General features: G+C 41.3%; 1 protein-coding gene across 1 annotated transcript in view; it reads left to right on the top strand.

Annotated features, from left to right (window-relative positions):
• Positions 1-26,729, top strand: part of PLEKHD1 (pleckstrin homology and coiled-coil domain containing D1) — an 86,529-nt gene that overhangs the window by 50,033 nt on the left and 9,767 nt on the right. The window contains exons 6-11 of the mRNA XM_054969975.1: positions 10,824-10,876; positions 16,249-16,343; positions 19,226-19,319; positions 20,494-20,672; positions 21,148-21,280; positions 23,304-23,448. Of these exons, the coding sequence (XP_054825950.1) occupies positions 10,824-10,876; positions 16,249-16,343; positions 19,226-19,319; positions 20,494-20,672; positions 21,148-21,280; positions 23,304-23,448 (699 nt within the window). The remainder of the gene's footprint in view (positions 1-10,823; positions 10,877-16,248; positions 16,344-19,225; positions 19,320-20,493; positions 20,673-21,147; positions 21,281-23,303; positions 23,449-26,729) is intronic.

Below are 26,729 nucleotides of genomic sequence, written 5' to 3'. Positions count from 1 at the left end.
GCTACAAATGGGAGAAAGATTCATAAGAGCAGTAAAGGAAATTTACAGAGACCAGAGTGCAGCAATTGTGGTGAATGACAAGGTGACCAAAAAATTGACTATAGGTAAAGGAACAAGACAAGGTTGCCCGTTGTCTCCACTGTTGTTTATTTTGGTTTTGGAAATACTGGATGATACAGATACGAGAAGACAATGCAATCCGTAGAATAAAAATAAAGGACTTTTCCTATAAGGTCAGAACATTTGCGGACGATATAATGCTAATTGTGGAAGATCCAATGGAGAATATGCCAAAAGTAATAGAGAAGATTAAGGAGTTTGGAGATTTGGCAGGATTTTATGTAAACAAAAAGAAGTCAAAGATATTATGTAAAAATATGACTAAACAAAAACAACAACTATTAATGGAAATAGACTGCGAAGTAACAAGTACGGTGAAATATCTGGGAATTGAACTGACTGCAAAGAATATAGATTGATTTAAAAACAACTATGAGAAACTGTGGACTCAGATAGAGCAAGACTTGATTAAATGGAACAGACTGAACTTGTCATGGTTGGGAAGAATTGCAGTAATTAAGATGAATGTGTTGCCAAGAGTGATGTTTCTGTTACAGACAATACCAATTATCCGAGACTCTAAGCAGTTTGAAAAATGGCAGAGGAAAATATCACATTTTGTTTGGGCAGGCAAAAAGCCTCGAGTGAAAATGAAAGTGTTACAAGATGCAAAAGAAAGAGGCGGAAAGCAACTGCCCAACCTAAGACTTTATTATGACGCAATTTGTTTAGTGTGGTTGAAAGACTGGATGATGCTGAAAAACCGGAAATTACTGGCCTTAGAAGAATATAAAAAAATATTCGGATGGAATGCATATTTATGGTATGATAAAGTAAAAGCGGACTCTATGTTCTTACATCATTATATTCGGAGAAGCCTATTCACAACTTGGAAGAAGTACAGAAATTACCTACAAGATGGAATCCCCTCATGGGTGGTTCCATATGAAGTAATAGATCCGAGAACTGTCGATAATGAACAACAGTGTTTAACATACAAGGAGATAACTCGAATGGAATTTTCTAAACCCAAAATAAAGACGCAGGATGAGTTGTCTCCAAGTTACGATCGGTTTCAGTACAGACAGATCAGAGATCTTTATAATTTGGACTGTGTGAAGGGAGGGATAAGAATGGAGAATTCGGAATTAGAACAGGCACTTTTACAAGAGGATAAAAAGGAAATCTCTAAGGTATATAAAGTACTGCTGAAATGGTATACTGAAGATGAAACAGTTAAAGTGCAAATGGTGAAGTGGGCTATAAACTTTAATAAGGAAATAACAATGGAGGCGTGGGAATACTTGTGGAAGAATACAGTGAAGATCACGACATGCACCAATATTAAAGAGAATGTCTACAAAATGATTTATCGTTGGTATATGACACCAAAGAAAATAGCGCTAGGGAATTTGAACATGTCTAATAAATGCTGGAAATGTAAAAAGCATGAGGGATCTTTGTATCATATGTGGTGGACTTGTGAGGTAGCTAGGCAGTACTGGGGGGAAATAATAAGAGTAATAAGCGAGATTTTACAATTTCAAATTAATAAGAACCCAGAACTCCTGCTACTGAACTTGGGAATGGAGGATATTCCAGCACAATATAGGACATTGCTATTTTACATGACAGCAGCGGCTAGACTTTTGTACGTGCAAAAGTGGAAAGTGCAAGAAGTGCCAACTATTGAGGACTGGATATATAAATTGCTGTACATGGCGGAAATGGACAAAATGACAAGGAAACTGAGAGACCTTGATCCAGGACAGTTCAACATGGATTGGGAGAAGCTGAAACAATATTTAGTGAAGAAATGGGAGGTGGGAGGAGAACTGTGGCAGTTTGAAAATTACTGAAATACAATAAAAGTAGAGGGAGATGACTTTACCGGGGGGTGGAGAGGTAAATGAGAATTTCTAAGCAACTATTTTATTAGACTATTATATATAGCATTAAGTATTATAGGTGTTATTACAAGAATTATAATGATAGAAATTAACTAATTATAAGGATAGAAACTAATTAATTTCATTTCTGGCAATAATTGTATAATGGAGATAATTTTATAATTGCAATGAAGGAATTTAAGTAAGGTGGGAAAATATATATTAATGTATAGATCATGTATTAAATTGATTGAATTGGTTTGGAGGTAAATATGGGTCAAATTGGTTGACTATTTTTGGTAGATAGTTGCATAATGAAAGAATAATACAATTATATAATTAAAACAGTATGAAGATAAGATATGTAGAAAAAGTAATATACAGAGTATAAGTTAAATTGGTTGACTTATATTGAATGTACTGTTTATAGAAGTATCTAAAATTATGCTAAATGAGGGATAAATTGTTTGTCCCATATTGAAGATGAGATTATAAAATAGAGTATAGAGTACCAAAATTAGCTAAATGATTATTATTAAAAGAAAATATGCCAAGAATGTATTATTTAGTTATGTATTATTTAGTTGTTAAAGTAAGTAGGAAGACAGAAGGAGCACTGTGTTATATAGATAAGCTTAGAAGAAAGTGAAAGTTTACGTTTGACAGATAGAATAAATTTAAAATGAGTAAGGGAAAAGGGACAAGGGGTTGGAAAACTGTTGGAAGTCAATAAAAGGGGGGGAAAGGGAGGGGGTTAGAATTGGAAAAATTAAAGGAAACTGATTGTAATGTACAATTTAATGACATCTAATCCAATAAAAATTTTAAAAAAAAGTATTTTGTATATTTTCGAAATATCTTTTTTGCCTTCTTGTAAGATCACTTCTTCTAACTCCGAGTTTTTTAGTCTTATTCCTCCCTTTAGACAGTCCAAGTTGTAAAGATCCCTAATTTGCCTATATTGAAACCATCCATAGTGAGGAGATAACTCTTCTTGTGTCTTTATTTTTGGTATTCTGTGTTCTATCGACATTATCTCTTTATAAGTTAAACATTGTTGTTCATTATAAACAGTTCTTGGATCTATTACTTCATATGGTACCACCCATGAAGGGATACCACTTTCCATGTAATTCTTATATTTCTTCCAGATTGTGAAAAGGCTTCTTCTAATATAGTGATGCAAAAACATAGAGTCCGCTTTAACTTTATCATACCACAAATAGGCATGCCATCCAAACAACTTTTTATGTCCCTCCAAAGTCAGCAGTTTACAATCTTTTAACGTTATCCAATCTTTTAACCATGTCAGACAAATTGCTTCATAATATAATCTTATGTTTGGCAGTTGCAGCCCCCCTCTTTCTTTCGAATCTTGTAATACCTTCATTTTCACTCGAGGTTTCCTGCCTGCCCACACAAAGTCTGAAATTTTTCTTTGCCATTTGTCAAATTGTTTGAAGTCTCGGATAATTGGAATAGTTTGCAGCAAAAACATCACACGTGGTAGCACATTCATCTTCACTGCTGCTATTCTTCCCAACCATGACAAATTTAATTTATTCCATTTTATCAAATCTCTTTCTATTTGTTGCCACAGTTTCTCATAATTATTTTAAAATAAATCTATATTTTTTGCAGTCAACTCAATTCCTAAATATTTCACTTTATTAGTTACCTCACAGTCCATTATATCCATTAATTCTTGCTGTTTTTGCTTCATCATGTTCTTACACAATATCTTCGACTTCTTTTTGTTTACATAAAATCCCGCCAAATCACCAAATTTTTTTATCCATTATTTTTGGCATATTGTCTATTGGGTCTTCCACTATCAACATTACATCATCCGCAAATGCCCTGACTTTGTAGGAAAATTCCTTTATTTTTATGCCACGGATTGTATCGTCCTCTCGAATTTGAATCAGCAAAATTTCCAAAATCAAAATGAACAACAATGGAGACAATGGGCAACCTTGTCTTGTACCTTTACCTATTTTCAATTTTTTAGTCAAATCATTATTAACTACAATCGCTGCACACTGGTCTTTGTAAATTCCTTTAACTGCTTGTATGAACTTTTCTCCCATTTGCAGTTTTTCCATAGTGGCAAACATAAAATCCCAGTTCAAATTGTCAAGTGCTTTTTCCGCGTCTACAAAAAAGAAACCAACTTCCCTATCACAGTGCTTATCGTAATATTCAATAGCGTTTATTACTGTCCTTAAATTGTCCTTAATTTGTCTATTGGGTAGGAATCCAGCTTGTTCTTCTGCAATAAATTCTGACATCCATCCCTTTAACCTTTCTGCCATAATTTTCGCAAATATTTTATAGTCATTATTCAGCAAAGAAATTGGCCGATAGTTCTTAACGTTGGTCAAATCTTGTCCATCTTTCGGGATCAATGATATATTAGCTTCATTCCATGAGTCAGGAATCTTTTGGCCTTGTAATATTCCATTAATTACCTCGCTTAGAAACGGTGTTAGTTCATTGGCCATCATTCTATAAAACTTTGCTGTTAGTCCATCTGGTCCCGGTGCTTTCCCTAACTTTGTTGATTGTATAGCTTCTTTTATTTCTTCCTCTGTCACTTCCCTATTTAACTTCTCTTTCCATTCCTCTGAAATTATTGGAAGCTTCACTTTCTCCAAATATTCCGCTATTGAATCTCTGTTCACCTCTTTCTTTTGGTACAGCTTTGCATAAAATTTAAAAAAGGCTCTACTAATGGCTGATTGATCTGTCAATGTTTTATCTTCCTCTCGAATCTTAGTTATGATTTTCTTCTCCCTTTTTTTTTTAAATTGCCACGCTAAATATTTCCCAGGCTTATTTGCACCTTCAAACGACTTCTGTTTCATTTTTTTAAAATTCCACTCCATTTCTCTATTGTTCATTGCCATTAATTGTTCCTGCAGGATTTTCATATCCTGAAATATTTTCTTTTTTCCTGGTCTTTTTTTAAGTTGTATCTCTTTGGCTTTAATTTTTTCCATAATTTCAAGTCTCTTTTCTTCCCTACTCCTCCTAGCTCTTGCATTCAGATCCATTAGCATTCCTCTAATAACAGCTTTATATGTGTCCCATACCTTGTTAATTGGTACATCCTTATTCAAATTGCACTGTATAAAAAATTTGGTCTCTCTTCGTAACAACGCCATATTTTCTTCCGTTTGCAGCAAGTCTTCATTTATCCTCCATCCTCTTTTCTTTTTCTTTTTCCCAAATCTCCACATAACTGGATTGTGATCTGAGCCTACCTTGGGCATTATCTCCACATCTCTAGTCCATACCACCAGTTCTTTGGAGGCCCAGATCATGTCAATTCTTGATAGTGTAAAATGTCTTGCAGAGTAAAATGTATATTGTTTATTTTTTGGATTTTGTCTCCTCCACACATCTTCCAGACTTTCTTGTTCCTTAATCGCAAAACACGATTTTGGCAAAAGTCTTCTCTTTTTCTGTGCACTTTTAGATTTCTTGTCTTCTTCCAAATTTGTAACTCCATTAAAGTCACCTGCCAAAATTATTTGATCATAAGTCAATTCATCTAATTGTTCCTGTAAGTCCTTGAAAATTTTTTATTTTGCCCCACTAGGCGCATAAATTCCAATCACCAAAATCTTCTTAGAGTTCCAAATTATTTCCACTGCAATATATCTAGCTTCTGTATCACTTAGAACCAATTTTGGCTGTAGCTCCTCCTTTATATATAATACAACTCCTCTCTTTTTCTTTTTGGAAGCTGCTACAAATTCATTTCCAAGTTTTGCAAGTTTCAAATATTTCACATCCTGTTTTTTAATATGTGTCTCTTGCAAACACACTATATTACATTTTTGTTTTAAAAGCCAGTGGAAAATAGTCTTACGTTTAAAAGGTGAATTTAGTCCATTTACATTCCAAGATACGATTGTACACTCCATGATCAAATTTTAGCTCCTTTTGGTAAGTCTTTTTCATTGTCCCTGATAAACCTTTCCATCTCCTGGCCAGATCTGATGATTTTCCTTACACCACCAAATTCGAAAGCCAGTCCTTCAGGTATTTCCCATCTGTATCTGATTTTCATGTCTTTTAACATCTGGACCAGCTCTCTATACTTCTTCCTCTCCAACAACACCGATCTGGGCAGTTCTTTCATGATTCTCACCACTTTCCCATCAACCTCTAATGGGTCCTGAAATTGTTTACTCACAATTGACTCTCTTGTCTTTCTAGTTGTAAATTGCACAATCATATCTCTTGGTAACTTCCTTTGAGCTGCAAATTTTGAGTTAATTCTGTATGCCACGTCCAGAAGCGCTGCGATCTCCTCTTCTTCTTTTCCCAGGTATGCCGCCAAAATTTCTGTAATCTGCTCTTGGGCTGTTTTTTCCAAAACTCCGGGATTCCACGAAATCTCACTTGTCTTTCCATTTGTTTACATTCAGCTACGGCCATTCTTCCCTTCACGCCTCTCAGTTCCGTTCTCTGCACCATCTGCCAAGGTATCAGCCGCCTTTTCTACTGCGTTAACTCTCTGCTGTGTAACTTGCATGTCTTTTTGAACCTGATCCATATTCTTCGCTAATTCTGCCATCTTTGATTTAAGTGCCTTTTTAAAGTCTTTCAAATTTTTCGCCATCTCTTGCATCATATCTTTAAGCTCTTTATTCCCTTCTGAAACTTTTTTGTCTAGGTTTTCCAGCGCCATTTGCCATTCCTTCTTCGACATCGTGGGGCTAGCTCTACTTCGCTCCCACGAGTCTGCTCTTTTCCTTAGCTCCGTGGCGCAATTTTATTATTTTCCTTTATTTTTAAAAGTCAAAGTTTAGATTATTTTTGTAAAAACTGATATTTACGCGGTCCAAAATGTCGGGCGTCTTTTCTCTATGGTTTTATTCTGAGGCAACCACCCTTACCCTTGTCTAAGATGGCCTACTTCCGTTTTCCTTGAAGCCGCAGTTTTTCCGTCTTCAAAAATGGCGATATTCCACTTCCGCTGCTTACAAGCCGCTTCTCGCCAAGCTCTTTATGGTTCTGACACACTTCCTGTTCCTCTCTGTTTCACAGCAGTTCTCGCGATGTTAAAAGTTTCTCATAATCCACTATCTCTCTCTAGCCGCAGGTATGTAAACAATAATCGTTTTTCCACTCTAACTTTTCTTTACAATGTCACTTTTTAATAATTTATTTGCCGGAGTTTTCTCAGTTATATATCAAGTCTTTTGCAGTTTTCTAGATCTCTTTGTCACTTTATTTCTTATTGTAATCAGTCTCGTAATGAGAGATAGCAATCTTTACCTTCTTAGATGTTTCTCTTGGGTTGTAATCGCTGCTTCGATTATCCAATCGATTCAGGTTCCCTTCTTAGTTTGCTGAAGCTTGGGCATGTAGGTCTTATGCCAAAATTTGACTCCAAAGTCGCTGCAGAGATCTCAGCAACCTCTCTTCGGGTGGGACCTCAAGGGTGGATGGGGGCTCGTTACGTAGAACCCCCCTCACACCCGAGATCAACGTGCCCTCAAGGTCTTGAGCGTACTTGCCTGTTCTCCGCCTGAGAACAGGAGGCTGCGGGCAGTTTGCACCCCTCCAGCCCTACAAACAGCGACTCGGAGAGCCCAGCTCCCTGAGCTGCGTTAGACTTCCATGGATCCCAAACTGGAAGTCTCAGCTGAACCCTGAGTGCTGAGGATCCCTGTGTGGAGAAAAAGGAACCAAATCTCCCCTCACTGTTTGGGTTTGGGAACTAAGGGACAATTTTAATGTAGGAAAAGCTCATCATCTCTGGAGAAAGAAGTTGAAAACAGTTGTATATTCAGTACTGATTATTCCATATGAAATTTTTAATTTGTTATACATCTTATTTTCTGTAACTAAATGCTTGTCATCCACTTCCATCTGCGTCTGGCCTGCCAAGTCAAAATAGCTGTGAAAAGAGGGCTTATATTTACTTCGTAATTAAGTACTATATTATCCTTTTAGGGTCACAAATATGGAGAACACAAAGCTTATACACTTCCAACCAGTTAAATAAAGCTTGTGTTTCCCCTTTTTACTGATTGTGGGCAGCTGGGAAGGGGGAGGGTAAACAATTAAAAAGAGACGCCAAAGCAGCCATTTTCCTCTGAGGACATGATGTCTGTCTGGAGATCAGCTGTAATTCCAGGATATTGCCAGGCCCCACCTGGAGGTTGGCAACCCTAGTTGGGGAACCAGTGAGGGCTTTATAATGTATATTCTGCCCATTTAGTTAGAAAACTACAGGTGGTAGAGTAAGAGTGAACCTTCTCTGCTTTGCTCTTGTCCTTGTCTAGTATGCGCATCAGTCTTCTTGTGTTTCTTCCTTCCTATCCATAAAATTAAGTTGGGGGTCATTGGTTATTGTGGGTTTTCCGGGCTGTATTGCCGTGGTCTTGGCATTGTAGTTCCTGACGTTTCGCCAGCAGCTGTGGCTGGCATCTTCAGAGGTGTAGCACCAAAAGACAGAGATCTCTCAGTGTCACAGTGTGGAAAAGAGAAGAGATGTAGGTCATTTGTATCTACTCAGGAGGGGTGGGGTTGAGCTGAGTCATCCTGTAAGAGTTTCCCAGGGTGTGGAATGCTAATGGCGGGAGGCTTCACTGTATCCTGAGGAGGTTCTTTTGCATATGGGTTGGTACTTGATGTGCTAATCTTCTCTGCAGGGCTATTGTCAGGGATAGAATGTTTTGTTAGCCTGGTGTTTTTCAGAACTGGCAACCATGCTCGGTTCATTCTTAAGGTTTCTTCTTTCCTGTTGAAGTTTTGCTTATGCTTGTGAATTTCAATGGCTTCCCTGTGCAGTCTGACAAAGTAGTTGGAAGTGTTGTCCAGTATTTTGGTGTCCTGGAATAAGATACTGTGCCCTGTTTGAGTTAGGCTATGTTCAGCCACTGCTGATTTTTCAGGTTGTCCAAGTCTGCAGTGTCTTTCATGTTCTTTTATTCTTGTCTGGATGCTACGCTTTGTGGTCCCGATGTAAACTTGTCCACAGCTGCAGGGTATATGGTATACTCCTGCAGAGGTTAGGGGGTCTCTACTGTCTTTTGCTGATCGTAGCATCTGTTGTATTTTTCGGGTGGGTCTGAATACTGCTTGAAGGTTATGCTTTTTCATAAGCTTTCCCATCTGATCAGTAATTCCTTTGATATATGGTTTGTGGGACAACGAATTCTATGAACAGATGGATGGGGTGGCCATGGGGAGCCCACTCAGCCCAGTTATAGCAAACTTCTACATGGAACATTTTGAAAAAACAGCTCTAGAATCAGCACCCCACAAACCTAGTGTATGGTTCCGGTTTGTGGATGATACATTTATCATTTGGAGCCATGGGGAGGAAGAATTGATGGGGTTTTTGAATCATCTCAACAACATCCACCTGAACATACAATTCACCATGGAGAAAGAAATCGAGGGAAAACTCCCATTCCTGGATACCTGGGTCATCCGCAAAGCAAACTTTCAGTTAGGTCACAAGGTCTACAGGAAACCAACTCACACTGATCGGTACCTACACAAAAACTCCAATCACCATCCCCGACAGAAAAGAGGCATAATGAAAACATTAGTGGATCGTGCAAGACGGATATGTGAGCCGCACTTTCTCAATGAGGAAATGAATCATCTAAACCACACACTTCAGGCAAATGGCTACTCCAGAAATGAAATCCGAAGAGCAATCAAACCCAGGATGAATCAAACAACCAAAGAAAAACAGTCTCCCACAGGAAAAGTGTTTTTGCCATATATCAAAGGAATTACTGATCAGATGGGAAAGCTTATGAAAAAGCATAACCTTCAAGCAGTATTCAGACCCACCCGAAAAATACAACAGATGCTACGATCAGCAAAAGACAGTAGAGACCTCCTAACCTCTGCAGGAGTATACCATATACCCTGCAGCTGTGGACAAGTTTACATCGGGACCACAAAGCGTAGCATCCAGACAAGAATAAAAGAACATGAAAGACACTGCAGACTTGGACAACCTGAAAAATCAGCAGTGGCTGAACATAGCCTAACTCAAACAGGGCACAGTATCTTATTCCAGGACACCAAAATACTGGACAACACTTCCAACTACTTTGTCAGACTGCACAGGGAAGCCATTGAAATTCACAAGCATAAGCAAAACTTCAACAGGAAAGAAGAAACCTTAAGAATGAACCGAGCATGGTTGCCAGTTCTGAAAAACACCAGGCTAACAAAACATTCTATCCCTGACAATAGCCCTGCAGAGAAGATTAGCACATCAAGTACCAACCCATATGCAAAAGAACCTCCTCAGGATACAGTGAAGCCTCCCGCCATTAGCATTCCACACCCTGGGAAACTCTTACAGGATGACTCAGCTCAACCCCACCCCTCCTGAGTAGATACAAATGACCTACATCTCTTCTCTTTTCCACACTGTGACACTGAGAGATCTCTGTCTTTTGGTGCTACACCTCTGAAGATGCCAGCCACAGCTGCTGGCGAAACGTCAGGAACTACAATGCCAAGACCACGGCAATACAGCCCGGAAAACCCACAACAACCATCGTTCTCCGGCCGTGAAAGCCTTCGACAATACATTGGGGGTCATTGATGGGAAGATTGTAAGGTTTACTGCATTAATGCATGTCCTTGGGAAAAAAGCATTGGAGTCTAGATGATTGTTATCATTTATAATTAATTTGGCAAGAAACACACAAAAGACAAAAGCTCATTAAAATAATTTCATAATTGCAAACCGTTACACTGACACAGTAACAAAACAAGTAAAATTGCATTTTGTAAGGCCCACCTGTCTCAAGGCCTCACACAGCCTTAAATAATTGCTTCCTTTGGTGGCTGCTTTCATTTTTACCTGTATTTTTGCAGATAAGCTGATGGAGGAGACTGAGGAGCTGTGTCTACAAAGGGAGCAGAGAGAGGTTTGTTCTCTTCCTTTATAGAAAGTGTTTATTGAAGACCTCTGCTCTGCGATGGCAAGATTCCCACAGAATTTGACGGAATTGGATTGCACCCACTCTTTTTCCCCCTTGAGAAATTCAGTGTGAACGTGAAGGGGCAGGGCTAGTTTAGAGAAATCCATAAGCATCGATGCCACAGTGACAAACCAAAGGGACACATTGCCCACTTCTAAGAGGTGTTGCTTGGTCTGGTCATTCCTTTTGGACAAGAGAGCTCTAGAGACTTATGACATTTTTGTAGTGTTTGCTTTATTGACATTGTTGTTGTTGTTGATGATGATAAACGACATCATCCCCAGCACAATGCAGGAGCATGCAGGAGAACACTTCATCATTTCCAGCCCCATTCCCATACCTTTCCCCCCTACTGACCAGGTAAGAGGCAGTCCAGAGTTATTGAGGGCAGAGGCTAGGACCAGGGGATCCCCTGTTTCCATCAGGGGATTGGAACAACCGTGGGCGGCCCTGGAAAAAGCTATTGCAAAGAAACCACACAATGCCAAGGAACCACTATTACAAATATAAATGTATTTCTATCCACATGTAAAAGTGCAAATTGTAAGGTGCAATGTGTTTGAATATAAAATTCATAAATACACAAAACAGAAATACACAGTGCAATCATATACAGCACATATATCCTATTGACAGATCTTTACAGTCCGTGTAGTTTGCTACATTCATTCAAAGTGCAACATGCAAAATTTTAGTACGGAAGCCCATGGATAGAGAATCGTGGAAGGTGTTATAACATTCACAGTCCCAAAGTTCAAAATATGTCCAACAACGCCGACGGGGATGTGCAGGCAATTGTCATTAACCCGTTTCGTGAGAGAAAGCTCACTTCATCTTGGGCATGAAAAAATTCGGACTGGATACACTGTGGGCATGAAATTGTAAGAGACAATTACATAGCCAATATTAATTACAAATTGCAACATTTAATTTTAATTTAATTTTAATTTAATTAAATTTATTATATTTATATTCCGCCCTCCCTGCTTTCGCAGGCTCAGGGCGGATAACAAATACAAACGTGTTTAAAAACATTTAAAAACATTAAATAATACATTTAAAAACATTTAAAAACATTAAATATAACAATTCATGCTGCCCAGTGGTTCATACATGCCTCTGTGTTTGCATAGGGGTGATGGTTTAACCCCCCCTTCATGGGGGGGGCGGGCACTGCCCGGCGTTAGCCATATGCCTGGCGGAATAGCTCTGTCTTACAGGCCCGGTGAAATGCAAGCAAATCTTGCCGGGCCCTTGTCTCGCAAGACAGAGCATTCCACCAGGTCGGGGCCAGGACTGAAAAGGCCCTGGCCCTGGTCGACGCCAGGCGGGCCTCCCTAGGGCCAGGGACACTTAAAAGATGTTTTCCGCCAGAGCGGAGAGTCCTCCGGGGCTCATATGGTGAGAGACGGTCCCTCAGATACGTCGGTATCATATAAACATATAAACAATATAAACATATATTATATAAACATATAAACATATAAACATATAAACAATACAATAAATTTTACTTACAGAATATTGCAAAGTCCAAACTCATTCTCTAAGGGCTTGAGAGAAAGGTGGTGTTAACGGACTAATGATGAATAGACAACAACTGTGTATATAGCTCAATTGGGGCCGAATCAATCAATGTACTAATTAAATCAATTGCAGCTGGAAGATACTAGGGCATGCTACAACTTACAGTCCAAGGTGCCAATTTTCATAGAAAGCAAGAATAAACAATCTCTATGTTTAGTCCATGTGGTGTCAAAGTGTTAAGTTGAAAGATCCAATTGACAAGGTGGGAACAGAACTGAAGTCCAAAGTCTCTCAAGCTGAGTTTGATGCACGAACCAAAGAGATTGCCCGGCACATTGCCAAGAGCAAGGAGAAACTAAAGGAGTTGAAGGTTAGAAAATTTGAACGGGATAGGAGGGATTACACCACTGGTAGGATTTACCAATGGAAGGAGGATACCTATATGAGGCCACGCAACAGAGTTTCGTGGGCCAAGAATATTACAGGGAACTCCGAATTTGAGACAACGGAACCCTCAGAGACAGATACATCGGGAGATGAGGGCTCTAGCACCCGTAATCTGAGGTCCCGCAATGTACCAACAAGGCCTTCAACTTTTTTAGGCAAGGGTTACAATCGCCACAAGCGTCCATACAAGAGAACCTAGTTTTTAATCTATCTTCTAGGGCTCTCACTCCATCTGAAACATCTGCACTCAACAAAGGTGTGGGTTTTGTCCCCACCCCTCAGTACAATGCCTTTCGTACAAGGGTAGATTTTTTCAAATTGATACGGTTGATTAGACTTAGACATCTTTTTGGACCGGGGGATTCCCCCGGGCCTAAGGGCATTACTTACAAATCTACATTCTGCCCTAGTATATCTGATACCATGATAGACAGTTTTGAGAAGGTGGTGTTAAGGGATATATCCAAATTGGAATCTGGCAGAATTTACAAACGTTACAATCTTTCAAGATCGGAATGGGAGGCGTTGCAGATGCTTAAAAATGACAAGGACATAGTGATCAAAACTGCGGACAAAGGGGGGGGATTGTCATACTGGACACGAGGGATTATGTCCAAGAATGCATTAGGCAACTGGATACGGGGTCTGAATATAGGCAGGTGTCTATTAACCCGACACCGCACATTCAACGCCTTATCAAGATAGTCCTGGATGAGGGGTTGGTGGATAACGAGATAGATATAAAAACTAGGGATGCACTCATCAACCCAAGTCCTAGAACACCAGTGTTCTACATATTGCCTAAAATCCATAAGCCAGGACATCCTTCCCCCGGACGTCCAATCGTTTCTGGATCAAATTCAGTTCTGGAACCATTGTCACGTTATTTGGATTATTTTCTGCAGCCCCTGGTTACTAATACGCCAGCCTATCTTAAAGACACTATGTCTTTAATATCCTTAATTGAATCATTAGACACTCCTCCCTCGGTATACCTGATGTCCCTTGATGTGAAGTCTCTATATACTTCTATTCCTCACGAGGAGGCGAGGAACGTGGTACAGGATGCCCTTCTTTCACGAGACGTGCAAAAGCCGTCCACCCAATTTCTCCTCAACCTATTGGACATCATATTGAAGAAGAATTTTTTCAAGTTTAATGACGTTTTTTACTTTCAGCTGCAGGGGGTAGCCATGGGCTGCGCGGCTGCCCCCAGCATTGCAAATATTTTTATGTCCGCCTTGGAAACCAATAGGGTATTTAATGAGAATAACAATCCTTTCAAGGATCAGATCCTTTGTTACAGGCGGTACATAGATGACGTCATTATTGTGCTAAGACAAGGGGGATGCGCTGAGGAGCTGCGCAATTGGTTTAATTCCTGGCATCCGGCAATTCAGTTCACGTGGACCGGTAGTGCCGATAGTATAGACTATCTAGATGTGACTATCTATAGAGAAAAAAACAACAGATTGGCGGTGCGTCCTTTTAAGAAACATACGGACCGCTGTTCCTACCTTCACTACCGATCCTTTCATCCACAAAATCTAAGGGACAATATTCCCCTAGGCCAATTCCTGAGGATAAAGCGCAATTCAACCAATCCATATTTCTATAAGATTGGACGCAGGGAGCTGGGGGAGAACTTTGCAGCGAGAGGCTACCCGAGACAGGTTATTGAACGAGCGAGTGCACGATCTGATGGAATCAAGAGGGGAAGTTTGTTGACCCCCCCAGAGTGAGGAGTTCGGATGATAGGATCAAGTGGGGATTGGATTACACTCCCCTAGCCCCCAGAATCACTTCCATCATAAGGCAGCATTGGCATCTTCTATCTGACATTCGTGGCTGTGCCTCGGGATTGGCGGTCAGCTTCAGACGGACCAGGTCCATTCGAGACATTTTGATCAGGTCCGAATTTTCTGCCACTCCTCCGCGCACCAATATGTCCAAAGGCCATTTTGCCTGTGGCAATTGTAATGTGTGTGGCCATATGGTGGGACTAGACCGGATATTAACGACCCGTTCCTTTCCCAGAAATAAATTTACAAATTGTAAATCGACGAATGTCGTGTATATCATCCAATGCCAGTGTCCCTTGCTCTATATAGGCAGCACCACCCGCCCCCTCAAGATTAGAATTCAAGAGCATATATCGAGGATTAAGAATGGAGTGATAGAAGCACCTCTGGTTGGGCATTTTCAACAGTGTAAACACCTATATCATGATTTCAAAGTTTCTGTCATTGAACATTTGGATTGCCCGCATGTAGTGGACATAGGCAAAATACTTATGCGGTTAGAATCCAAGTGGATCTTTCAACTTAACACTTTGACACCACATGGACTAAACATGGAGATTGTTTATTCTTGCTTTCTATGAAAATTGGCACCTTGGACAGTAAGTTGTAGCATGCCCTAGTATCTTCCAGCTGCAATTGATTTAATTAGTACATTGATTGATTCGGCCCCAATTGAGCTATATACACAGTTGTTGTCTATTCATCATTAGTCCGTTAACACCACCTTTCTCTCAAGCCCTTAGAGAATGAGTTTGGACTTTGCAGTATTCTGTAAGTAAAATTTATTGTATTGTTTATATGTTGCAATTTGTAATTAATATTGGCTATGTAATTGTCTCTTACAATTTCATGCCCACAGTGTATCCAGTCCGAATTTTTTCATGCCCAAGATGAAGTGAGCTTTCTCTCACGAAACGGGTTAATGACAATTGCCTGCACATCCCCGTCGGCGTTGTTGGACATATTTTGAACTTTGGGACTGTGAATGTTATAACACCTTCCACGATTCTCTATCCATGGGCTTCCGTACTAAAATTTTGCATGTTGCACTTTGAATGAATGTAGCAAACTACACGGACTGTAAAGATCTGTCAATAGGATATATGTGCTGTATATGATTGCACTGTGCATTTCTGTTTTGTGTATTTATGAATTTTATATTCAAACACATTGCACCTTGCAATTTGCACTTTTACATGTGGATAGAAATACATTTATATTTGTAATAGTGGTTCCTTGGCATTGTGTGGTTTCCATCAGGGGATTGGCAACCCAGCATGGTGCTGAGAGGTTGCCTGCCCTATGATTTCAACCTCCCCTATCCCCTGAAGAAAGTTTGCATTTTGATAAAGTTGCCTTTTAAAAAAGCATAATAAGGTAATTAATGCTTGTATAGTGCTTTTAAAATGGGGAGGGGGTCTGTTTTCTTGAAGCCCTGGCAAAAAGTAAAGTTGAGCCAATGATTAATTTGCTGCTCTGTGTGCCTAAAATGTTTATAACAAGTAAACTTGATAGCGTTTTTGTCCTCTTCCTTCCTTTTAGGCTCTGGAGCGCCTCAACCAGGTCCTGGAAGCTGAGAAGCAGCAGTTTGAGGAGGTGGTACAAGATCTGCGGGGGGAACAAGAGCAGATCAAGCGGTAGAGTACAAAAGGAGATGGGTAGAAAAGGGGATCTTTCCACTAGCCTCTTGTGCAGAGCCTGCCTTGGCCAGAGCCAACTGGTCCTCGTGCCTCAAGTGCTCTACCCCTACACTGCTCCAAGCTGACGTGCAGAGGGGTCTTGGGACCTGGTAGAATGAATGGGCTGCAGTTGCCTTCTCCTGTGCCCTACCCCATGGGCACCACTGCATCCTGACTTAGAACCTGGTGGCGGCCCAAGTGTGTAGGGAGGTGCTGCTTCTCTTGTCTCCCCTTCACCAGCTCCAAGGCCTCTGCCATCTGTCTTGGGCCCAGCACTAGCGTGGGCATAGGAGGCGATGATGATTAGTGAGAGCCACGCTGGCCACTCTCTGCCCATTTTGCATCCCAAGTGGCCTCTGGCAAGCCCCTACTTACAATCCTTCTGCTTTCCTTGGGAATGCATTCGAGTTTTTCTTGCAGCCTCTGTGTGCCATACTCCATTAACTTTGTGCATTATGCTCGGTTCATTGTACACAAACACATTCTCTTACTTTGATAACTGGGCTACTGTCATGGCCTTCAGGGTTTTTTTAAAATAAATTGTGCCTAGTTTGCACATGGCCAAATGTTCTCTGCCTTTCAATATATTTCACTTTGTTGAGAATCTGCAGTTTCTAAAAATAAAGGGGAGCTTGAAGAAACCGTTGTGGGATTGTGAATATTAGGCAGGCAGGAGACTAGATAGCAAAGCTCAAAAGAGATTTGTTTTGTTAAAACCGGTGTTGCTAAGGTGATGTCCTTGCTCCTCCAATATGTTGGTACAATCTATATTGATCTCAAACTATGTGAATTGCAAGCTGGTGCGTGGGGAAGCATTAGTGGGCAGTGAAGAATCGCTGAACTGCATTACAGTTGATCCAATTTCACACAGATCAACTCATCCCACATTTTCCCCTGACCCTTAGCTTTGCTTTACTTACTTCACACTCCCTCTCTGAAGACTTCTGTCTCTGACAGTCACTCTACACATTACTTCTTTTATGAGTTCTACAGGGACATAACCCATGCTCTGCACAGACACACATCACCTTGGGGACTGGATTCTGTTTTAAGAAATAGCCTGCAAATTGGCTCAGAAAGCTGATGCCGTGGGAGGGAAAACTCCTGCATTTCTCCCACTCTTCCCCTTCCCCCATGTAAAACCTGTGTGGAGATAGTTTCCCCCTTTCTGTTGCTGCATGTACACACAATACCTCCATGTGGAGCAGCAGAAATGGGGAAATATCTTCCCTCCGCACTGTTTTTGCATGGGGTAAAAAGCTTGGGAGAAAGAAGTAGCATGTAGAGTGACTGTGTGAGTAGCTTTGAAGATGGTGCAGAAGACTCATAAGAAGGAGAGAGAGAGAGGTTGTGACTGTTGTGTGTGTTGTGCTTTCCCTGTCTGTGCTGTCCAGGCAAATTTACACTACAAACTAAGGGCTAAACTACACGATAGGCCTGACACATGTTGGGTCATGGGTGCACAACCAGACTTGCAGTCAGACATCAGGGAAACTCACCTTAGAAAGGACTTGAGAACTCTGTGCTATAAGGCAGTACTGTGAGGGAGGCAAAGGAATGTCCAGATTCTGTCAATGGAAGGGGGGGGGCTCCCCTGCTGTCATTTCCTCTGGCCAAAGTATGATGAGAGGGAAACTGGGAGCTCCTTTTCCCCCTTTGTGCCAAGCAAATGAGCACTTTTTAAGATGAGTTCCCCTAATGGACAGCTAGGGTTGCCAGGTCCACTTACCCTCCTGGCAGGGGGGGGGGGGACCCAGCATTCACCTTTCTGTTTTCTCTTAGTGCATGTACTTTGCATGTGCATGCTTACAGGGCTGCACAATGATATCATCTCCAAGAAATGGTGTCATTGCATAGCACCAGGAGCGCACGCTTCACACCAAGTCAATTTGGGCTCCAAGCAAAGCCCTTTTGGGGCCCAAATCAGTTAAGTGTGAAGTGCAGAAGCACTCCCAGGGCAGCATGATGACATCACTTCCAGGAGCAGGCCTGGGAGGACAGTTCAACCAGGTGAGTGATGGCAGGGTGTGAAGGGTGGAAGTGGTATCCAGAGGTTCACTGCACTGGAACACAAAGGCTTCATTTAAGGTATGCATTAGTAGGCCTATTCTCAATGAATTTGTCATTTTTTAAAATCTATTTGGGGTAGACAAGAGGATGGCATTTTCTTTTGTACTAACTGGAAGGAGACGTGGTGATTATTTATTATTTATTTAGACAAATTCTATACTGCCTCTCCAGGGAACCAGCTCAAAGCTGTTTTATAAAAGAAAATATAATTAAAAACATAAAACACCACAATTTGTTAATTAAAACCAAGCTGAAGCACAAAAACACTAAGTATGGAGCAGCTTAAAACATTTCTCATAAAACAATTCACAGGCTACAAACAGGCTATAAATTGATGCTAAAAGATCCATCCTTAATTAAAAGCCTGGGTAAAAAGAAATGTTTTTGCCCAATGCCTAAGGGAGAGTAGGGTAGGGGCAAGGTGTGAGCCATAAAGGGGAACGGCATTCCACAGGCAAGGTGCCACCACTGGAAAAGTCCTGTCATTTACAGTGGGAGAAGCAGACCAGGTCACTGATGATTATGCACAGGGATAATTGCCAAGTAATCATTATGTCACTTTACAATGGACATGTGATTTCATCCTAGTCTAAGTTCCATGGGTAATTTTTAGTTCTGGCAAAGCTGTGTATTTAACTTCTGGAGCATGTCATGCAGGTATCCTAGATGTAGAAATCCTGCCTGAAAACAGGGAGCCACATTAGTACTGATGCAAACATGGTTTGAATCAATATTTGTATACCAACTGCATTTGCATGGTTGCATCACAGAGAACTGGAAATGACAGCACGGTCTCTCAAAGGAGTGGAGGAAGAAAAGAAAGGGCTTCGAAGTCTGACAGATACATTACAGAAAACGCTGGAAGTAGGTGTCTGATCTTTCTTCTCCTGATTGACAACTCTTAAGACCTGGTCTCCATGGGCATTGGTAAAGAATGAACTCTTGTATACAGAATCAGAACTGCAACTTTTAGAACTCTTTGGGATAAAAGACACAATTTCCCCACATGCTAGAATTCTATTGTTTGTGGCAGAGAGTGTTAGGGGAGTGCCATTTCCCTTTCTTCTGCTCCTTGTAAGGCAGATGTTTGGGATTCTTTTTCAAAAACTCTTATTTAACAATGCCTTTTTATTTGCAAGATTAGAGGCTGGTCTGGTCTTGAGACAGACCTATGTGCCTCCTGACTGCCTGTGTCCCGCCATGCCTGTCAGGATATGACTGACAGAGCTACCTTGCTATCTGCACTTTATAGTCCTATTGCAGCCTTTATCTGAAATTGATGGTAGATGCTTTCTGTATTTATTGGTATTTGTGTGGTTTTATTGTTTTAATGTAAATTTAACTTTGTATGATTTTATATTGTTGTGACATGCCCTGAGCTTGCTTGCGGGGAGGGTGGGCTATAAATGGAATAAAAAGAAAGTGAAATTGGTTGCAGTCTTTTGTCCTAGCATGCTTTCTCTGTCTTGAACATCCAAGGAGTCTTTTCCCGTCACTGCATCTCCATGTTGTAAAAACTTCACTGCCTAAAAATATCTCTGCAAAAAGGCAGAAATAATATACAGTAGCCCTTCCATTAAAAAAATGGGCAAACTTAAGAATGTTTGCTGTCCTCTAGAATTGTCACTTAAAGAGGTAAATTTTAATTATTTGTGGATGCTTTCAAAGAATTGCCTTACTCTGTCTTAGATTTATTGCTTCCTTTTGAGTTTGTTTTCATGATATCCTGCATGATTTAAGTGCAAGGGCTACCAACTTCTGACAGGGCCTCTATGCCTTTAACAGCTGCATGACTGGCAGAAATTAAGCAGCTAAACTTTTCCCCCCTCTACTGAGATGTAGTGATTGGCAAAGCTTAATCCGCTGAACTTCTGTTTAAATGGAAGGCAGTTTAAAACTGAGGACCCCTGACAGGAAAAAATGGCAACTCTACTTTAGATAAACACAATTGGGTAGACAAAGGTTTGCTTGAAGTGTGTGGAAGGTTGGGACAAGGAAGTGAAGGAACTTGACCACTGACTGTTTATGTGGCCATAAGGAACTTTCCCTGGAAAAACAGCGAACCCTGGAAATGCTGGAAGAGAATGAGAGCCACTTGCAGCCCCGGACCAATACAGGTGACCAGTCTGATGCGGCTGGGTGTCTGCAAAGCAACCTGCACCAGATTGAAGAGAAAATGCGCCAACTGCTAGAGGAGAAACTCCTGGCAGAGAAAAGGTGAGATGGGGAGAGGTGATATTCCTGACAGGGTTGTCAGATTGTAACCTACGGATTAAATCTATAGGTTGGATCTTCTGGACTGCAAGCTCAGTGGTGCTTGTAGATACAGATCTTTCGCAGCTTCTGCTTCCACTTCCACTCCCAGTGCATAAGATCCAACCCTACACCCTTTATATTCCCTGATGAAGTGAGAAGCATTGGGCCCATGGCTCTTTTTGTGTGTTTTTCCCCACTCCTGCTTTCTTCCTGCTTTTAGCATACCTAAAGTTCTTCTGTGTACAGCAAAAGAAGGGAAGGGGTGGAGGTGAAAGACAGGACTGGGGGATGAACCACAGCTACTGAATTTCCTCCTTCAACAGGGGATTTAAGGGTGTGAAGACAGTCTCTGGGTTCCTACCAGGCAACACTATAAACATCTAGGTAAGAGAAACATAGGGAGAGGGCTTACTCTCTTTTCTGTGCTGCTTTGCAGAATGAAGGAGAATGAGGAGCGTTCCCGAGCCCTGGAGGAGGAGCGGGAGTTCTACTCTTCCCAGTCACGGGCCTTGCAGAACTCCCTGTCTGAGCTGACTGCTGAGAAGCAACAGACTGAGAAAGACCTCAAGGTGCAACCTCACCTCCTTCATCTGTCCCCTGCAGCTGAAGATATATTCTAATTTCTCTTTTAAGATTACACAGAATGGATGGATCCTGTAATGCGTGAATGCAAGGATTTAGCCTCTCTCCCTTGCTCCCTCCCCACAGCAATCCTTTCCAACCTAGAGAAAATTGATTCTGGGGTTGCAGGTTGCAAGGCTGTGGGGATGAGTGAAAGGGGGGGGGGGAATCACCCTCTCCTCTGTCTTCCATCAGCTTACACTTGCCACACCTAATTTGTTTTCCAAAGCTGCCTATCTGGGGGTGGGAGAGCACCATGAAGCCACTGCCCCTTTAAAGGGATGCAGCTGTCCCAACAACTGATGAGAAGCATCCCAGGATGGCTCATAGGGATGCAGGGGTGGGGAATGGCCACAGAGCTGACCAATGCTATTTGACCTCTCGGGGTAGGGGGGAGGCCCTCGGAAAAGACCAGAAATGGCCAGGAACCTTTATAGCTTGCCAGCACCCTTTGAAAGGGACCAGGGATCAGGCCAAGGAGGACACTGCCTGCCCCCCCCTCACCTTCATTCAGCTGCAATCAGGTGCAGAGCAGGAGGTAATCCCCACACCCCTTCACCCAGCCAGGATCAGACATGGAGGAGAAGGCAGTGCCTGCCCGCCTGCCCTCCCTTTTCTAGAGCCCGTTGTATTTTTTCCCAAAACAGGCTTTGTTGCTCATAGGTCTATAATACAGCAGAATGGTTCAGGAAGGTGCTTTTATGAAGGGAACAGGATTGTAGTCTGTGTCGTTATTTATGGTATGTATTACTTATTTATTATATGTATTCTGCTCTTGCTACATTGTTTTATGCTTTCATAATTCAATTTTCTACACTGTTTGGCATATTACATCTGATACTTTTTCACACTGTTTCTAGTTGGTAATCCCTTTGCATTGCTTATTATATCTATCATCTTCCACACAGATTATTTGCCTTGAGTTCAATGCTTTTGGGAAGTTTTTTCTGGTTTCCTCACAGCATCATGGGGATTTCTGCAGGGGATTTCCTCAGCTTTTTTCCAGTCTCTCTCACAGTGCTTTGCACTGAAGTTTTGGGGAAGGCCACAGTAAAGCTGAGATGGTTGCTGTGTGTGTGGGGAAAATTTGGATTTCGTGACTCATGTGGTAGCCATTTTCCATGATGCTGTCCCCACAACAGCCATTCCCTTCCCCCACCCCTGGTGGGGCTTTCAATTTTTTTGAAAAATGTCACATGTGGAAATGACAGAGGCAGCAGGTTCTCTGAATGTCACGCTAGAATGTCTCTAGCCCCTTTCCTTGTAGAGATACAAGGAACAGGGCATATTTTTGCCATGCTTTCCTGGGCAGTTTAAGAATCTTAAATACTACCAAGTATTAACAGCCATAAGGCTACCAGTGCTTCTTAGCCTGCTATTATAGAAAAAACAGTCTACAAGTTCCCCTCATAGATAGCCTCTTCTTGAGCATCACTTCTGCTGGAGTTCATTGGGAACTGTCTGCAGCCTCCATGGAAAGCAGATTTCCTGTGATGAGGCAGCATGGTGAGGAGCACACTTAGATGTTTTAATATTATTTACTTCCCCCTTGGTAAAAAAATAAATCTTGCATTTCATTTTACTTTTAAAAAAACTTGCCTCCCTACTCCTCCTTAATTTCTTTTCTCCTTTCTCTGAAGCTTCTCATCGGTCAGCATGCACAGGCTTTCACCACATCCTTTTGCTATGCTAAGGGCAGAGGACCCTGCATTGATTCTGCTGGGATTGGATGTTTCTGATTCTGCAGTGCCACCAGTTGGAGTTTTGTGTCGCATCCCACCCTGTGCAGCAGTTCCAAGGATTAGACCTAGAGCAATTCCACCTTTTTTTGATTCCCTAAGGAACGGACAGACTGCAACAAAATATGCACTTTTGAGTCCATGTTACTCCATTGTAAAGTGTGTTGGGATTTTTCCTGGTTTCTTTGGATGTTTGTTTGGATATGAACTTTCTGATTTCCTTCCTATTCAGGCAGAAGTGAAGGTGCGCATGGACCTGGAGAAACGCTTGCAGGAGGCAGAAGAGGCCCTGCAGAGTCTTGAGCAAGGCCTGAATTGTCTCCATCGTAACAAAGAGAAGGAAGAAAAAATGAAAGCAGATGTCAGCAATCTGAAAAGTGAGCAAAAAAATCCCTCCCCTTGCACTGCGGGAGAGTAGACTCCACTATTGGGCCCCTGTTCTAATCATTCATCTATCCAGAGATGTTTTAGAATGACCTTGATTTTCTGATGGAGATCATTTGAGGCACAGATGCATCAATGCACAAATTCTCCCTCTCACCTATTAATCACTTTCCTGTCTAAGCCTCAGCTGCTAGGAGAATGTTATTACAAAGGTACAGTTATGGTCTTTCTGCCCAGTCTGGGCCTGCAGTCTAAGGGGAGCAATGAAGGAGGGATAATGTTTCTAGTTCAGGTTCCCCGCTCCATTTCCATTTCACCCTTAGGGCAAATTAGACACCATAATAGAGACAGATATGCTATCCTTGCTTCAAGTATCGTTGATCGTGGTTCTTAATGTCTAATATTCATTATGGGTGAGACATGGGCTGCTTCCACACATGTTGGATAATCCATTTTCAATACTCTTTAGTGAACATTTGAAACTGATTTTCCATGTGTGGAACAAAAAATCCACTTCAAAAGGGTTGTGAAAGTGCATTACTCAACGTGTGTGGAAATGGCCACGCTGTCATTCCACAGTGAGCCTACCTGCTAATCAATGAGATGAGGGTGATGAGACATACAGCAGATGACATCATTCCCTTGTTGTTTACATGACAAAGAATGGAGGGCCCCAAGAGAACCAGAGCTCAGACAGCTTTATGTCTTTTATAAACTGGCTGGCTCACAGGGCATCCCTGAAATGACAGGGGATCCACGTACAGCTATTTAACAAGGTCTCAGGTCACTCTCATCTTTTATTAACTGATCCTTTTTTAACTGGACATGCTGGGAACTGAACCCGGACCTTCTAGCATGCAAAGCAAATGCTCAGCCACTGAACCACAATGTATCAAATGCATATAGATTCACCACCATCTCACCACTATTACATCTACTTTGCCCTCAGCTGCTGGAAGGAAGCACCATACAGAAAACAAGCTACTCTCTAACAGCCAAGCAGGAGTGATGAAAGAGATTTCAGTTCAATGCCATTTTGGCCATGCAGACTTAAGATGGAAATACATATTACTAAGTACCTAGGGACACTCAAGTGAACCTCATGTGTCCCCCCTCCAACTTCCCACGCACTTGCTCACACATTCACACTTCAGTTTACTTCATGTGAGTAAATTCACACATTCAATATCAGTTCCTCCTCAGCTACTAAAAGTATCCCAGGCTGTTCACAACTGCCAAATTCCCAGTTTCCCCCACCACCCACATCCATTCATTAAGATGCAGATCTTGACACTTTCTCACACCTTGAAGAAATGCAAATTAGCAAGTCAGAGGAGCCTAAAGTACTTGCTCTACAGTGTCCATCCCTGATAGTTCTCCCTGCAAAAACAGAGCTGAATTGGAGCTCTGCCCTCCTGATTTGGCGTTCATACTCACTTGCAAATGCAATCATACAAAGGCACGGAGGCATGCATGTGCGCTGAGCAAGAACAGCCTGCATGTGAATTGAGGACCACACATAAAATTCTGCACTTGAACATCCCCAGGTAACTTGTAATGTATATTTCCACTAGATTACCTACTCATGGGACAGCACCCAGTTCCTTCCAGCAGGGGGCATTTACTGGTTACAACAAATACTCTCCGGAGCAGAGTTGAGCAGGATCCAACCAGTTTTCATGAGCTTGTTCTGTAATTTTATTGATGTTCTTATTTTGTCCTGTAGCTTTCATTTGAAGGAATGAAGTAAGAGGAGATGTTTCTCATGCAGTTCTCTACATGTTTAGTTATATGTTGCATCTTATACTTGTAGTAGAATCCTGAGAAAATGAGCTTTTCTTTGAAAAGAAGGAAGTTTCTAGCCCTCATAGTTTTGGAACTATTCCTGAAAAACATAGTGTAAGTATCTGCAAAAAGGCATTAGTGTTCAAGGGCTTCCTTGCCTTTTGTAAGCCTAAACTGCTAAATGCCACTTCATCTGTACTTCTCACCTTTACTAATCCTGACCACAGTTCTGTTTCTGACACCATACCTTGTATAGTCTAAAGCCTAGTGAAATGAAATGTATACAATTAGAGCATTTATGCAAAACACACTGGGATGTATTTTGATTTGCATAATGTATTCTGTCTGTAGAATTTGAGTTTACTTTCACAGAATTTGTTTCCATGGTGTACAGTTTGGAACTGAAGGTCCAAATATTGTGATTTTGTAGGAAAATACTGCTATATTTGAATGACAGTAAACTAAGGAAAGTCACTTTGAGAAAGGGTTATCAAAACTCCAATGAGTGAAAACTAATTTGTGAGGATGGAGGTTAAGATCTAGAAAAACATGATGGAATTGGTAAGATTTTTTAAAGGGAAGAGAGAGCAGATACAGCAGAAGGCAACATATAACTCATAAGTAAAGTGGGAATTGACATAGTTTTTTTTGTTTCCTGAAGTGAGCTTTTTTCTCCTGAGAGATTTTCACAGGGAATCCAAACCATGGTCGAATCCACATTCACCCATTACCCGCATGTTTCTCGGATATCTTCCGTTTGCCTCCAATCCACGATTTTTTCCTCTTCGTTCACATTCCTGCTTCCAATCCGTCTTTCTCGCGCGTCCCTCTGGTCACACGGCCGCTCGAAAACCACTTTTTGGGGCGGGACCTTTTTTTCCCGCCCATTTTTAAAAAATTTTTTGAGCGCACTTTTCCATTATTTCGATCTTGCCTTATAAAGAAACATCATTGAAGATAATGATGCCTCTCTTTCCCCCACTGACAGCACTGATGGCTCTCTCCCGTTTCTTTTTTGGAAATTTGGAAGCATGTGGGAAGCTTTCGTGGGCATTTCCTATGCAGGACAGTTCAGTGCCTGAATTTTACTGAAGTTTCACTTCTTTGGAGTGTCATTATTTTGATATTTCATAATTTCGATATTACAGTAATATAAAATAAAAGAAATAAAAAACAGTTAAAAAGGAAGTTTTGTGAGTCCGTTCTGAGGGTGGATTCACCCCAAAATGATTTTTCAAACTACCAGATTTGATTCAGAAACAGCATAATCAATAAATCCAATGCTATGAAGACAAAAACAGTCTTTTGCAGACTACGGAGCACTTGCAAGTTGAATCAGCCAATAGGAACTCTCGGAACGGCCGGAGAGACAGGAAGGGGGGTGGTTTTTTAAAAAAAAATGCGTAAATTGCGCATTGGCCCGTTCACGGCCACCGTGAAACTCCCGTTGAAAACCTGTTAGCACATATTCGGGAGAAATGCGAATGAA

This window comes from Eublepharis macularius, chromosome 2 (genome assembly GCF_028583425.1).
Source record: "Eublepharis macularius isolate TG4126 chromosome 2, MPM_Emac_v1.0, whole genome shotgun sequence".
Taxonomy (NCBI): Eukaryota; Metazoa; Chordata; class Lepidosauria; order Squamata; family Eublepharidae; genus Eublepharis; species Eublepharis macularius.
The sequence above is the reverse complement of the archived record's forward strand: the minus strand, read 5'-3'. Positions and strand labels throughout refer to the sequence as shown.